At 36.6% G+C, this 16,313-nt stretch overlaps 1 protein-coding gene across 3 annotated transcripts in view; it reads left to right on the top strand.

The window, feature by feature from the left end:
* The window catches only part of LOC308413593 (vomeronasal type-2 receptor 116-like), a gene marked incomplete at both ends in the record, with an annotated part of 711,488 nt that overhangs the window by 687,150 nt on the left and 8,025 nt on the right, over nt 1-16,313 (top strand). For 2 of the 3 annotated variants that reach the window (XM_080908654.1, XM_080908652.1), the window contains 4 exons: nt 3,286-3,482; nt 3,892-4,180; nt 5,849-6,658; nt 7,083-7,310. In XM_080908654.1, coding sequence (XP_080764780.1) covers nt 3,286-3,482; nt 3,892-4,180; nt 5,849-6,658; nt 7,083-7,310 — 1,524 coding nt within the window. Of the gene's footprint in view, nt 1-3,285; nt 3,483-3,891; nt 4,181-5,848; nt 6,659-7,082; nt 7,311-16,313 lie in introns of those variants that run through there. The other variant, XM_080908653.1, reaches the window with a different exon arrangement.

The raw sequence follows: 16,313 nt of genomic DNA, 5'->3' as shown, positions 1-16,313 counted from the left end.
AAGTTCAAAAGGATATTGAACAAATATCCCAAGAGAAAAATTATAAGTAGACCTTGGACTCAACATATTGATAATTATCAGTGAAGATAATCTTAAGCTATGGTCTACTATGTTATCACTGTAGCCTTTGTGGTGGTGATTTAACTAATACTTAGCAGATGAAAGAGAAGAGTCATGAAACACCTTAAAATTTGCATTATGACACCAACACCATTCTGGACCTCAAGCTGTATTACAGATCAATTGTCATAAAAACTACTTGGGACCTTATGAAATGCAAGGCTTCTGTAAGGCAAAGGACACTGTCAAAAATAGAAAATGTCAACCAACAGATTGAGAAAAGATCTTTACTAATCTTATATCTACTACAATATATAAAAATAACTCAGAAAGTCAGACTCTAGAGAATTAAGTACTGCTTTCAAAAACAGGGACAGAGCTAAAAAAATAACTGTCCAGTGAGGAATATCGAATGGCTAAGAATCACCTGAAGAAATGCTCAACATCCCAAGTCATCAGAGAAATGCAAACCAATACAACCATGAGATACCACCTCACACCAGTCAGAAACAAAAGATTAGAAACTCAGGTGACAGCAGATGTTGATAAGGATGTGCAGAAAGAGAAACACTCCTTGACTCATGGAGGGGTTGTAATCTGGTAAATCTACTCTAGACATCAGTCTGGCAATTCCTCAGAAAATTTACATAGCACTACCCGAGGACACAACTATATCAATCCTGGGCATATACCCCAAAGAAGCTCCAAAATCTAAGAAGGACATATGTTCCACCATCTTCATAGCAGACTTATTGAAAATATCCTGTAGCTGGAAATAACTATGATGTCTTTCGACATAGGAATAGATATAGAATTTGTGGTACGTTTACACAATGGAGTATTACTCAGCTCTTAGATACAATGACATTGTGAAAGTCATAGGCAAATGGATGAAACTTTTAGGTAATCATACTGAGTGAGATAACACAGTCACAATAGAACATTGATTGTTTACACGAGCTTAAGCAAATACTAGAACAAAAAGTTCAGGATACTCTACAAACAATTCATTGAACCTGTGAAGCTCAAAAAGAAGAAAGGCCAGAAGGTGGATGCATCTGAACTTTTTAGAAGGGAGAACAAAACACTCATGAAAGGAAATAATGGGACAAATACAGGAGCAGAGATTGGAGAAAGTATCATTTGAAGACTGCCTCACATGGGGATCCATCCCATATGAATCCAGTAATCCCATGCATTATTGCTGATGCCATGTAGTGCTTCCTGGCAGGAATCTGATATGGATGCCTCCCAGAGGCTCTGTTAGAGCATAATTGTCATAGTGGAGGATGCTTGCAGCTAACCATGGAACTGAACACAAGGACTCCAGTGAAGAAGTTACAGAAATGACTGATAGAGCTGAAATGTTCTGCAAACCCATGGCAAGAACAAACTTACTAACTACCCAAACCACCATAGATCCCAGGAACTAAAACATTAACCAGTAAGTTCAAATGGAGAAACCCTAGCCCCAGGTGCATATGCAGCATAGGACAGAATTTTTTGGCATCTATGGGAGGAGAGAAATTTGGTTCAGAGAAGGTTCCTATTCCAGTGTAGAGAAATGCCAAGGTATTTGGAAAGAAGAGGGTAGTTGGACGAGGGAGGGCCTTTATGGAGGTAATATGATGACGAAGGGGGAGGTGGAATTGGGGGAGAGAGTATAACATGTGAAATGTAAATACAGAGAATATTCAATAAAATGATTCAAAAAAGAAAGTAAGTCCTACATGAATATAGGCTTCAAGCAACATCTGTCCCTTTGAGTAGTGCTGCTTTTGAGCTGCCATTGTCAATAGCAGACTGCTAGCGATTTCCTCTCTAACCTAAACTTACCATCCTTCTGGATGAGTCAGTTGCCATTCATCTACTTGTTTTATACCTCCCAGAATTCTACTTTTGTCTCATTTCCTTATCCTTTAATTTTTCTCGGCAGTTTAATTAACTTCTTGCATACTTAGTACAATCAAGAGAAAATAGATTGCATTTATTTCAATAAATCCTTCCCAAATTAAAAACAAACAACAAGACCCATCACTTCTGCAATGTACAATGAGCAAAAACTATGTAGGAAAACAAAGATAATGAAGAATGGATGGGTCAGCCCATGTTATTAAATTAAAAAAAAAAAAAGCCTGAGGATCAGAGAGGTAGATCATGGTTTGGTATTCAAATGTTGGTATTACTTTCTCATTAGTGTTGAAGGTAGTGTCCCTGAGAGTAAACCGCCAACCAAAGAGGAGGGATATATGCCTCCATCTGGATATGTAGCCTTATCTTCCATATCTGCTGATGGGGAACCCTCTGTCCTGTGAAGGCTCACTGATGCAGGGTAGAGGAATGCTATGGTGCTAAGGCAGGAATAGGTGGGCAGATGGGGGAGCAATTCATAGAAGCCAAAGAAAAGGGAATAGAGTGCTTGTGGAGAAGAAATGGGAACAGGATAAAATGTAAGATGTTATTATATAAAAAACAATAGAATGAAAGTGAAAAGAAAGTACACAGCATGGCATTCTGTCTGGATCTTGTAGAACCTTTTACACACAATCTTTATCATGCAAATTAACTGTGGATCTGTTAAGAACTGTATTGTATAATTTTGGATAAAACAGGATTGAATATATGTCTAAACTGGTCTGTTTATTGATTCTCAAAACACTGGAAGCACAGGCCTCAATTAATCTGTGCATGTGACTCTTGTGACATAGTCCATACACTACATAGTCTGTGGAACTCCCTGACTATAAACATGTCCTGCCTCTCTCTGACTTGTACTTTGTAAAACAATTTGCTGTGTATCTAGAGATCCTCTTATTGTACTATTACTGAATGTCTCATATGAATCATCTGAAACAATCCACTGACATCATTTCTAATCGTGTTCACATAAACACCTTGTTGAAACTTCCCAAGGACCAAATTTGAACAAAAGGGCTTCCTTCCAGGCATTCAAAATTATGAGTGATGTCATGTAGACTGAGAAGATTTTATCCTCCTAAGTATTTACCTACCCTTGTTTATTACATGGGCTGTGGGTACCAGTTGCAGAGCCAGGGGGAAGAAAGTCTTTAAGATTCCTCCAGGGCTCAGGAACAATATGAAAAACAAATTATGAGTATGCAGCAAACATCTCCTTTGCCCAGAGAAATAAACCTGGTAGAAATTTGACGTGTTCATATGCATGGCACTTCACGATCCATTCTGCACAGATTTCAGATAGGAAATATGTTCATTTTGATGGCAGTCTTCTTCCTCCTCAGCATTCCACTTCTCATGGTAAATGTCATTGATCCCAGGTGCTTTTGGACAATAACTTTGAATGAGATTATGGATCAAGACTTGGAGCAAACTTGTTCCTTCATCCTTGCAGCAGTTCAGAAGCCTATGGAGAAAGATCACTTTAACCAGACTCTGAATGTCCTGTAAGTGCATTTATATTATTCCTTGTAAATGAAATGTAATCTTTCCTGAGTGCTCTGAAGATGAAGATTAGGCAAATTCTTGAATCTTCTCTCCTGTAGCTAAATCTGAAGAACAAGAAACAAGTTAATTCTTTTACAGATTCAATCCTATATTCTCTTTTTTATTAAGGCAATAAAAGGTTTGCTTTTCTTAGGTAGCACCTGACCTAAAGCCTTGAAGCTAAGGTATACAGGACTATATACATTGATCCTTCACATAATTCCCTCCTCATAACAATTTATGTTGCACTCTAGACAGTAATGACTCAATTGGTTACATAATTTTTTCCTGTACAGGTTACTGCATCTACTGAGTACAAGTGATCATGCCTAGACATCAGTCCACAATAAACACTCTACTCTTTTGCAGAGAAACAACTAAATACTACAAATATGCTTTGGCATTAGCCTTTACAGTGGATGAAATCAACAGGAATCCTGACCTTTTACCTAATATGTCTTTGACTATAAAATACACTTTGGGCCACTGTGATGGAAAAACTGTGATAACTCCACCACCTGGATATAAAGGAATATATATGCGTATTCCTAATTATATATGTTATGAAGAAACTATGTGTTCATTTCTGCTTACAGGACCTGATTGGTTCACATCCATGTATGAGGGGTTATACCTGAACATCTTCATATCTCCACGTGTAAGTTTTCATAGGCCAGGAATTCTTAAAGTCATGTCTTTTTGGGGGATTTTGATATCAATTAAGAAAGTCAGTGGATGTGTCTGGATCCATACTTATGTCAATCTATGCAGATTCATGGTACTTACTAATTAGAGACATGATAGGCCTTTTGCTAGGGGCCACCTCCAGAAGTTGACAGACTCCAGAAAGGAGGAATTGAGGAGGTCATGAAGAACTGAGTCTGTCATGGTGGAAGAGAGGATCTTGCAGCCTTGACAGACTGGCATTCAGTGTTTTATTTATACAAATCTCAATAAGCAGAGATTGATTTATGTTTTTCCAAAACATAGAACATATTCAATCTGTCCCTAGTATGTGTTATCTTGGTCATACCTTTAGATTATTATTGGTAAACCATAAAATAACAGAGTTATCAGTTACAATCATGGATCACTTATACTCATGGAGCAGTTAAAAGTTTAGTGATCAGGGATAAACATTAATGGAACAGAATTATATTTACAAACATTTCCTCAGTATCCCAACATTTAAGTATCTAGAGTATTTTTTGCAAAGGCATGGCAGACTATTCCTAAACTGGAAGCTCATGACATTTCAGTGGCACTGATGGGGCGAAAATCTCCAGTGCAGTCTGCGGAGTTAGCCATTTTACTACCAGTGAATATATAACAAAACATTAATGGACTGAGTGACAACTGTCAGTAGACACACTGGCAAAAATTTTAGTAACATACTGGTAATAGTTATTATAAGTCATTTTCTTTAATAATTAATGATTATATCAAATGTTCATGGAAATTATTGCTATGTTTTATCTTGTTTTTCTTTTGTCTCCTCATCATAAGATACAAGAGTGCACCTTTATAAGTGAACTTTCTAAGAGAGAAGGGTTTGGTGGTTCTGATAGCTTGTTCTTTAATATTTTTACACGATTATTTTTCCTTCATTATAAAACACTTCATATGAAGGAAATAACCCCATTCAATCTAACTTTGTTTCTGTGTATTTTCCTCAAGAGTTACAAATTATGAGTTCTACATAATTTGCCCCAAAATACCTGGGTATTTAGTAGGATGATTTTACATCTGTTCTGCTGTTAACACTTAGGCTGGCAAAATTGTTTACAATTTTATATTTATTTGTTCTGTTTTTCTCTTTCCTGAGTGGGTGCAAGGCAGATAATTCCATAGTATTTTGGAGCCTTATTCTAATAAGGAGTCTCTGGCATCTTTATGTGGATCAAAACCTGAAGTATACATGATTAGAATATTTTTCTTAAAATCTAAAGCAGTAGTATTCATAAAAATTTCCTGTTAAATATCAGAAGTATTTCTGAATTAAGTCATAATAAATGCCTTTGAAAAAATAGTCAAATATTCTCAAGTTGTAAATATATTAAAATCCCTCCAAACATGAAAAACAGAGATATCAAGACAGAAGCTGAAAGACAGAATGGCAGTTATTGTAACGTGCAAATACGTTTTGTTTCACGTTTGTTAAGCAGCCATGCTTGCTGTTCCCATTAGAAGTGCATGTGCCAGGCTTCCTCATTTGCTCATTTGAATCAGAGATGAGAAAACAAGTCACAGGTAACCACTGTTTTTAGGTAAATATGATCACAGGTTTTTACGTGCACTACACCTCATGCTGTTCTCTGTGTTGTAGCTCCTTCAGCTGAACTATGGACCTTTCCATTCCGTCTTCAGTGATAACGAACAATTTCCCTATCTCTATCAGATGGCCCCAAGGCACACATCTCTAGCATTGGCAATGGTCTCCTTCTTACTTTACTTCAACTGGAACTGGGTCGGCCTTGTCATCACCTATGATGATCAAGGTCATCAGTTTCTCTCAGAGATGATAAAAGAGAGTGAAGATAAGGGAATTTGCTTTGCTTTTGTGAACATATTAATGTATATTATTTCAGCTTATCACAAAACTGAACTGTACCATAAACAGATTGTGATGTCATCTACTAATGTTATTATCATTCATGGGGAATCAGACAGTATTATTGAATTGAGCTTCAGGATGTGGGAATCTCCTCTTATACAGAGAATATGGGTCACCACAAAACAATTTAATTTCCCTACCAGTAAGAGAGACTTAACTCATGGCACATTTTATGGGACTCTTACTTTTCTGCCCCACCATGGTGAAATTTCTAGCTTTAAAAATTTTGTACAGACATTGTACCATCCCAAAAACAAAGATTTATATCTAGTAATGCCAGATTGGAAGTACTTTACCAATGAATCCTCAGCATCTGACTGTAAAATACTAGAGGACTCTACATCCAATGTCTCACTGGAATGGCTAAAGGAACAGAAGTTTAACATGGTCTTTAGTGATGGTAGTCATAACATATACAATGCTGTGTATGCCGTGGCCCATGCACTCCATGAGATGAATCTGCAACAGGTTGATAATCAGGCAACAGATATTGGGAATGGAGTCAGTTCTCCATGCTTGAAGGTAGAGTTTCTTCTGTTGGATGTTTGTTGGTGTTTTCAATTGCATAGTCATTTAGAGATTCTCAGATGGTTACATATATGTATCAACATTTATGTATATTTTTGTGTAAAAAATTGTATAGCTGTATTATATGTGTGACTCAGAAAACATGTGAGTGGTTATGTGTGTTTGTCAGTGTGTGTGTGTGTGTGTGTGTATGTGTGCTGCATATCTGTGTTTGGTTCTGCACTTATGTTTTATTTTGTTTGTTTGGCAGTCTCTCTGAGTGGACTGAAATTCTTGGAATATTATCATTTCATTTCATTTGCTTATTTTATGATTTTTCCTTCATTCTTTAAATGACGTTGCCATTTCTAAGTCATCATAATCCTTTGTGTGCCTTGAAGGAACCTAAGTACAGTGTAGAATGATCCTTGTCTTACAGGTAAATTCCTTTCTGAGAAAGGTCAACTTTATTAATCCTCAAGGGGACAGAGTGATTATGAAACATAGAGAAATTCTGCAGGAAGATTATGACATTTTTCACATTTGGAATTTCTCACAACATGTTGCATTTAAGGTGAAGATAGGACAATTCAGCCCATATTTTCCACATGGTCAACTCTTTCATTTATCTGAAGGAATGACTGAGTTGGCCACAGGACGTAGAAGGGTGAGTGTGTGCTAACTTTTTGATTCAAAATACACAGCAGTAAACATATTGAAATGAAATATATTGTTACATCAGGAACCAATTCCTACGCTCCTGTATTAGGTGTCTCTTTCTTGGGTCATACTTTTACTAATTCTTTGAAGACTTCATACATGCATAAAATATACCTTTGTCATATCAAAACCTTTTTCCAAAATTTAACATTTACAAAATTGTTTTTTACCATCGTTTGATGTTCTTTCCTTCAAACTAAACAATATTCTCTTCCTTATTACACAGTAATCTCCTCCATTACCACACACCTCTGGAACAGATGTTGATACGGGTGAGGTAAATTTTACAGCTATGAAATACTAAGAGTCCCGATTGCTAACTACTGTTAATATACACAAAATGTCATACCATAGAATAGAAGGACACTTACAAAATTCATGAATGAACACAATTACAGAAACTGACAGTCACAGAAAATCAGTTTTACATAAACTCGAAGAACTCCTTCACACTTATCAGTGAGGTAAACAAAAGGTCAAACAAAAGAACACACAGACAACACTAGAACTCCAAAGAAATGACTATTAAAATACATCAAAATCGGCAATAACAACAACCAGACAAAGGTGGCAAATAATTTTCAGTTATAATTAAATACTTTAGTAAGTGTCTCAAAATGAAATCAAAACAAGGCTGATTTATTTTTTAAGACATTTCTTGGTTGCATGCAGAGAATAGAGAGGCTCATTCACATAGAAGAGAAAAACATCTCTTTATAAAAAACTGGAAACCAATATAATGTACAATGACAGGGAATAAGGTAAATTAAAGAAAATTTTCTTTGATAATTATGTAAGATTCATTCCTGACAAAAACATGTACCATAAAAACAAAACATACAACACAAAGATCAGTCTCTCAGCAAAGAAAGAATTTATTCCAGGAATGCAAATATGGTTCAACATTTGTACATCCATTAAGTGTAAAACACCACACAACACAGAATTACATGATTTTCTAAGAATGTTCAGAAATGGACCCCTTTCGTATCAGTTTGAAAGTTGTTTCATTCTTTATGTATGATTTTAAATATTTTTATGTTATATATGGTTACATTTCTCACAATAGAATACTTTGAAATAAATAATTATTTTGTTCTAAAACAAATTGAATATCAATAGAAAGGTGTTGTATTAAAATTCATCTTACAAATCATCAACTCCATTGAGAATTATTTCAATTTTCTTGTATATGTTGAGGCCTGTTTTGTGACCGATTGTATGTTCAGTTTTAAAGAAGGAACCATGATGTGGTTAGAAGAAGGTGTATTCTTTTGTTTTAGGAAAAACGTGTATATATGTGTATACTATATACATATTTGTGTGTGTGTGTTAAATTCGTTTTGTTCATAACTTGTTAGTTTCACTAAGTCTCTGTTTAATTTCTGTTTCCATGATTTGTCTATTGATGAGAGTGGGGTGTGAAAGTCTCCCCCATTACTGTGTGACATGAAATGTGTGCTTTGAGATTAAGTAAGATTTCCTATATGAATATAGGTGCCCTTAAATTTGGAGCATAGATGTTCAGAATTGAGAGTTCATCTTGGTGAATTTCTCTTTTATGAGTGTAAAATTTCCTTTCTTATTTTTTTAATAACTTTGGTTGAAAGGCAATTGTATTTGATATTAGACTGTCTACTTCAGCTTGTTTCTTGAGACCATTTGTTTGGAAAATTGTTTTCTACCCTTTTACTCTGAGGTAGTGTCTGTGTTTGTCATGGAGTTGTGTGTCCTATATGCCGAAAAAGGCTGGGTTCTTTTTACCTATCCAGTCTGTTGGACTATGTTTTCCATTAGGGAATTGAATCCATTGATGTTGAGAGATATTAGGGACCAATGATTGTTGTTTCCTTTAATTTTTATTGCTAGAGGTGTAGTTGTGTTTGTTTGGCTGTCTTCTTTGTGCTAGTTGAAAGAAGACACTCTCTCACCTTTTCTAGGGTGCAGTTTCTCTCCTTGTGTTGGGGTTTTCCAACTGTTATTTTTTTGTATGCCTGGATTTTTTAAAGATATTGTGTAAATCTGGTTTTGTTATAAAATGTTTTGTTTTCTTTTTTGTCTTTTTCATTAGATCCTCTGTATTTACATTTGAGATGTTATCCCTTTACACAGCCCTGCTTACATCTACCTTCCCCTCCATTTGCCTTCACAAAGGTGCACTCCCTCCTAATCATCCTCTCTACCCCATTGCCTTGGCATACCCCCACATAGGGAAAACATGTCCTCCCTGGAACCAAAGCCTCTTCTCACATTGATGACAGACACTGCTATCTTCAGCTACATACCAAACTGGATCAATAGGTCTCTCAAAGTGTGCCCAAAGGTTAGTGATTTACTCCACGGAAGATTTGGAGAGTTTGCTTTGTTGATAATGTTGTTCTTCCCATGAGGTTGCAACCATTTTCAGCTCTTTAGCTCCTTTCTTTAGCAACCTCATTGGGTCCCCGAGTTCAGAGATGGTTAGCTGCAAGCATGCTCAGCTGTATCCATCTGACTGTAGCATAATTCCTTAGGGGCACGTCTGTCTGCTTCCTGGCAGTTAGTACTTTTGGGGCTCACCTATAGTTCTTGGATTTGGTGACTGAACATGTGGTGGATCCTAAGGTGAGTAGGCTTCTGAGTGATCTTTTCTTCAATCCCGGTTCCTCTATTTGACCTTGCATTTCTTCCCATGAGAGTTTTGTTCTGTTTTCTAAGATGGACTGAGGCATTCCCACTTTGGCCTTTCTTCTTTTTGAGCTTCGTAATGTCCATGAATTGTTTCTTGGGTATTGCGTATTCAAACCTTTCAGGGTCTAGTATCCTCTTATCAGTGAGTGCATACCAAGTGTGTTCTGTTGTGATGGGGTTACCTCACTCAGGATGCCAATCTCTAGTTCTATCCATTTGCCTATGAGTTTCATCAAGTCATTGTTTCTAATAGCTGACTAGTACTCCATTGTGAAAATGTACCACATTGTCTGTGTTCATTCATCTGTTGATGGATATCTGGGTCTTTTTGGATTCCGGCTATTATAAATAAGGCTGCTTTAAACATAGTGGAACATGTGTTCTTGTTATATGTGGGAGAATCTTTGGGGTATATGTCCAGGAGTGCAATATCTGGGTTTTCAGGTAGCAATATGTCCAATTTTCTCAGGAACCACAGACTAATTTCCAGAGTTGTTGTACAATCTTACAATCACACTAATTGTGGACGAGTGTTTCTCTTTCTCCACATCAAACCCAGAATCTGCTGTCAACTGAGTGCTTTTATCTTTGCCATTCTAACTGGTGTAAGGTGGAATTTCACAGTTGTTTTGATATTCATTTTCTGATGACTAGGGATGTTGAGCATTTATATCTTGAGGTGCTTGAAAGACATTCTGTATGCCTCAACTGAAAATTCTTTGCTTAGTTCTGTACCCCATTTTTTTTTTTTTTTTTTTTTTTTTTTTTTTTTTTTTTTTTTTTTTGGTGTTTAATGAGAATAAGATTTTACTGGAAAACACAAACCAAGAACTCCAAGCACAGATGCCATCTGGAATGAGTGTCCTGTCAGCAGCTGGTGTTATCTTTCCCATTTTTTTTTTTTTATTTTACAACTTTATTTTACAAAACAAAGATAAATGTACAGATTTTAAGCATTTTTTGCATAAAATTATACAATACATTTTTGTCAGTATTTTTTTTCAGATTTTAAGATATTTTACATAAAACTCTATGAATATATATTTTTAGTCAGTACTTGATTTTTTCAAAGGTTTGATAGTATGCATTGAAAACTTAATAGTTACAATGAGCATAAAGCACATGTAAAACTAAATGTAACATGGAAATAGTCAAAGTTTTCTTGTTGTGTAAAGATTTTTTTTGTTTTGTTTTGTTTTCTTTATTTCTTGGACTTCATACACTCTGTGAGTTGTTTCTGGGGGAGTGGGAGCCCCTGGGGTTAGCATCCCAATATCAGTGACTGCATATTATGTCTCTTCTTTTGTGACTGGGTTATCTCACTCAGGATGATATTATCTAGATGCAGCCATTTTCTTAAAAATTGGCTTAAGCCATTATCTGGTGGCTAAGTAGCATTCCGTTGTGTAAATGTACCACAATTTTTGTATCCATTCATCTTCTGAAGGACATCTGGGTTCTTTCCAGCTTCTGGCAATTATAAATAGAGCTGCTATGAACATTGTGGTGCATATATCTTTGTTGTGTATTAAAGTGTCTCTGGGGTATATGCCCAGAAGTTGAATAGCTGGGTCTTCAGGTAGTATTATGTCCAATTTTCTGAGGTATCGCCAGACTGATTTCCCGAGTGGTTGTATTAGTTTGCAACCCCACCAACAGTGGAGAAGTGTTCCTCTTTCTCCGCAACCTCGCCAGCATTTGCTGTCATCTGAGTTTTGGATCTTGGCCAATCTGACTGGTGTGAGGTGGAATCTCAGGGTTGTTTTGATTTGCATTTCCCTGATGGCTAAGGATATTGAGCACTTCCTCAGATGTTTCTCAGCCATTCGATGTTCCTCAACTGAGAACGTTTTGTTTAGCTCTGTACCCCATTCTTAATAGGGTTATTTGATTCTCTGGTGTCTAGCTTTTTGAGTTCTTTGTATACCTTGGATATTAGGCCTCTATCTGATGTGGAGTTGGTAAAAATCTTTTCCCATTCTGTTGGCTGCCGTTTTGTTTTCTTGACAATGTCCTTAGCCTTACAGAAACTTTGCAATCTCATTAAGTCCCATTTGTTAAACTTTGACCTTAGAGCTTGAGCCACTGGTGTTTTGTTCAGAAAATTTTCTCCTGTGCCTATGTGTTCTAAGGTTTTCCCTACTTTCTCATCTAATAGTTTCAGTGTATCTGGTTTAATGTGGAGATCTTTGATCCACTTACACTTGAGCTTTGTACACGGAGATAAGAAAGGGTCTATTTTCATTCTTTTGTATGCTGAGTGCCAGTTGGACCAGCACCATTTCTTGAATAGGCTGTCCTTTTTCCATTGAATGTTTATGGCTCCTTTGTCAAAAATCAGGTGACCATATACATGAGGGCTCATTTCTGGATCTTCTATTCTATTCCATTGATCCACATGCCTATTTCTGTACCAGTACCATGCAGTTTTCAGCACAATTGCCTTGTAATATAGCTTGAGGTCAGGGATAGTGATTCCCGAAGATGTTTTCTTGTTGTTGAGGATGGATTTTACTATTCTAGGTCTTTTGTTATTCCATATGAAATTGCACATTGATCTTTCCAATTCCATGAAGAACTGTGTTGGAATTTTGATGGGGATTGCGTTGAATCTGTAGATTGCTTTTGGTAGGATGGCCATTTTTAAAATGTTGATCCTTTCAATCCATGAGCATGGGAGATCTTTCCATTTTCTGAGATCCTCCTCAATTTCCTTCTTTAGAGGTTTGAAGTTCTTGTCATACAGGTTCTTCACTTGCTTAGTTAGAGTCACACCAAGGTATTTCATAGTTTTTGTGTCAATTGTAAAGGGTTCCTTTTCCCTAATTTCTTTCTACACATGTTTGTCCTTTGAGTATACGAAGGCTACTGATTTGTTTGAGTTAATTTTGTATCCAGCCACTTTGATGAACTTGTTTATCAGCTGTAGGAGTTCTCTGGTGAAATTTTTGGGGTCACTTAAGTACACTATTATGTCATCGGCAAAAAGTGATGTTTTTATCTCTTCCTTTCCGATTTGTATCCCCTTGATCTTCTTTGCTGTCTAATTGCTCCAGCCAGGACTTCCAGTACTATGTTGAATAGGTGGGCAGCCTTGTCTAGTCCCTGATTTTAGTGGGATTGCTTCAAGTTTCCCACCGTTAAGTTTGATGTTTGATGTTGGTTTGCTGTATATTGCTTTTATTATGTTTAAATATGGACCTTGGATTCCTGTTCTTTCCAGGACTTTTAACATAAAGGGGTGTTGGATTTTGTCAAATGCTTTCTCAGCATCTAGTGAGTTGACCATGTGTTTTTGTTCTTTGAGTTTGTTTATATGGTGGATTATGTTGATGGATTTCCTTATATTAAACCATCCCTGCATCCCAGGGATGAAGCCTACTTGGTCATGATGAATAATCCTTTTGATGTGTTCTTGGATTCGGTTTGCAAGGATTTTGTTGAGTATTTTTGCATCAATGTTAATAAGTGAGATTGGTCTGAAGTTCTCTTTCTTTGTAGGGTCTTTGTGTGGTTTAGGTACGAGGATTATTGTAGCCTCAAAGAATCAGTTAGGTAGTATTCCATCTGATTCTATCTTTTGGAATAGTTTGGAGAGTATTGGTGTTATATCCCCAATAAATGTCTGATAAAATTCTGTACTGAACCCGTCTGGACCTGGGCTTTTTTTGGTTGGGAGGCTTTTGATGACTTCTATTTCTTTAGGTGTTATAGGGTTATTTAGATGGTTTACTTGGTCCTGGTTTAACTTTAGGATCTTGTATCTGTCTAGGAATTCGTCCATATCCTCCAGATTTTCCAATTCTGTGGAGTATAAGTTTTTGTAGTAGGATCTGATGATTTCTTGAATTTCCTCTGTTTCAGTTGTTATGTCTCCACTTTCTTTTCTGTTTTTGTCAATTTGTATACTCTCTTTTGCCCTCTAGTTAGTCTGGCTAGGGGTTTATCAATCTTGTTGATTTTCTCAAAGAACCAACTCTTGGTTTTGTTGATTTTTTCAATGGTTCTTTTTGTTTCTATTTGGTCTATTTTGCCCTAATTTTGATTATTTCTTGCCATCTACTCTTCTTAGGTATATCTGCTTCCTTTTGTTCTAGGGCTTTTAGCTGTGCTATCAGGTTGCTGATGTAAGATCTCTCCAGTTTGTTTTTGGAAGCACTTAGGGCTATGAGTTTTCCTCTCACTACTGCTTTCATTGCATCCCATAGGTTTGGGTATGTTGTGTTTTTGTTTTCCTTGATTTCAAGAAAATCCTTAATTTCATTCTTTATTTCTTCTTTGACCCTGCTATCGTTTAACAGAGCGTTCTTTAGTTTCCATGTGTATGTGGGCTTTTTGTTGTCTTTGTTGTTGTTAAAGACCAGCCTCAGACCATGGTGATCTGAGAGGATGCATGGGAGTATTTCAGTCTTATTGTATCTATTGAGGCTCGTTCTGTGTCCAATTATTTGGTCAATTTTCGAGAAGGTGCCATGGGGTGGTGAGAAGAAAGTGTATTATTTTACTTTAGGATAATATGTTCTGTATATATCTATTAATTCTAGAAGGTTCAAAGTCTCTGCTAGTTTTGCAGTGTCCTTGTTTAGTTTCTGTTTCCATGATCTGTCCATTGGTGAGAGTGGGGTATTAAAGTCTCCCACTATTATTGTGTAGGGTGAAATGTATTTTTTGAGCTTTAGTAGGGTTTCTTTTATGAATGTGGGTGCTTTTTTATTTGGAGCATATATGTCAAGGATTGAGAGTTCCTCCTGACAGATTTCTCTGGTAATGAGTAAAAAGTATCCTTCCTTATCTTTTTTGATAACTTTTGGTTGGAAATTTACTTTATTCGATATTAGAATAGCCACTCCAGCTTGCTTCGTGGGGCTGTTTACTTGGAAGTTTTTTTCCCACCCTTTTATTCTGAGATAGTGTCTGTCTTTGTCTCTGAGATGAGTTTCCTGTATGCAGCAAAAGGCTGGATTTTGTTTATGTATCCAGTCTGATAGCCTATGTCTCTTTATTGGGAAGTTGAGTCCATTTATGTTAATAGATATCAAGGAATAGTTGTTTCTGTTTCCTGCCATTATTGCTAGTGTGGGTTGAGTTGTGTCTGTGTCTTTTTCTTCTTTTAGTTTTCTTGTTTAGGAGTTTTCTTGTTTTTACTAGGCTGTATTTTCCCTCATTGTATTGGATTTTCCACCTATAATTCGTTGTAGTGCTGGGTTTGTGGTCAGATATTGTGTAAATTTTGATTTGTCTTGAAATATCTTCATCTCTCCATCTATGGTGATTGATAGTTTTGCTGGGTATAGCAGCTTGGGCTGGCACTTGTGCTCTCTTAGGGTGTGCATGATGTCTGTCCAGGCTCTTCTAGCTTTCATAGTCTCTGTTGAGAAATCGGGTATGATTCTGATTGCCCTGCCTTTATATGTTACCTGACCCTTTTCCCTTACTGCTTTTAGTATTCTTTCTTTGCTTTGGGTACTTGGTGTTTTGACTATTATGTGTCGGGAGGTATTTCTTTTCTGGTCCAACCTATTTGAGGTTCTGAAGGCTTCTTTTATGCTCGTGGTCATCTCATTCTTGAGGGTAGGGAAGTTTTCTTCTATGATTTTGTTGACGATATTTACTGTGCCTCTTAGTTGATACTCTTCTCCCTCTTCTATTCCTATTATCCTTAGGTTCGGTCTTCTCATTGTGTCCTGGATTTCCTGGACATTTTGGGTTAGGAGATTTTTGTTTGTTGCATCTTCTCTGGCTGTTTTGTCTATGTTTACAATGTTGTCTTCTGCCCTGGAGATTCTCTCTTCCATCTCTTGTAATCTATTGGAAATGCTTGCTTCTGTGACTCCTGATTTCTTTTTTTGGAGTTCTACCTCTAGGGTTATCTCTTTTAGTGTTTTCTTTATTGTGTCAATTTACGTTTTAAATTCCCTCTTCCATTCCTTCATCTCTTTGTTTCTGTTTTCCTCTAGTTCTTTCAGTTCTTTGAGTGTTTTTCTTGTTTCCTCTTTAAAAGCTTCTGAATCTTTTTCCTTTTCCTCCCGTTCTTGTTTAAGTATCTCTATCAGCATCTTGAGGTATGATTTCAGGTCTGCATCTTCTTTTTCTGGAGTGTTTGGCATTCCAATGTTTGCTGTTATGGGAGAGCTGGGTTCTGGTGTTGCCAGGTTGTCTTGTTTTCCTTGGGATATACTCTTTCCTTTTCCTCTTGCCATTTTGCTGTCAGTGATATGTTCTTGCCTTTCCCTTGTATCTGGTCTGTGTCCCTTGATCTCCACTGGTCCAGGTGGCAGAT

The sequence above is a fragment of the Micromys minutus genome (assembly GCF_963924665.1).
Source record: "Micromys minutus genome assembly, chromosome: 32".
NCBI classification, from domain to species: Eukaryota; Metazoa; Chordata; class Mammalia; order Rodentia; family Muridae; genus Micromys; species Micromys minutus.
The sequence above is the reverse complement of the archived record's forward strand: the minus strand, read 5'-3'. Positions and strand labels throughout refer to the sequence as shown.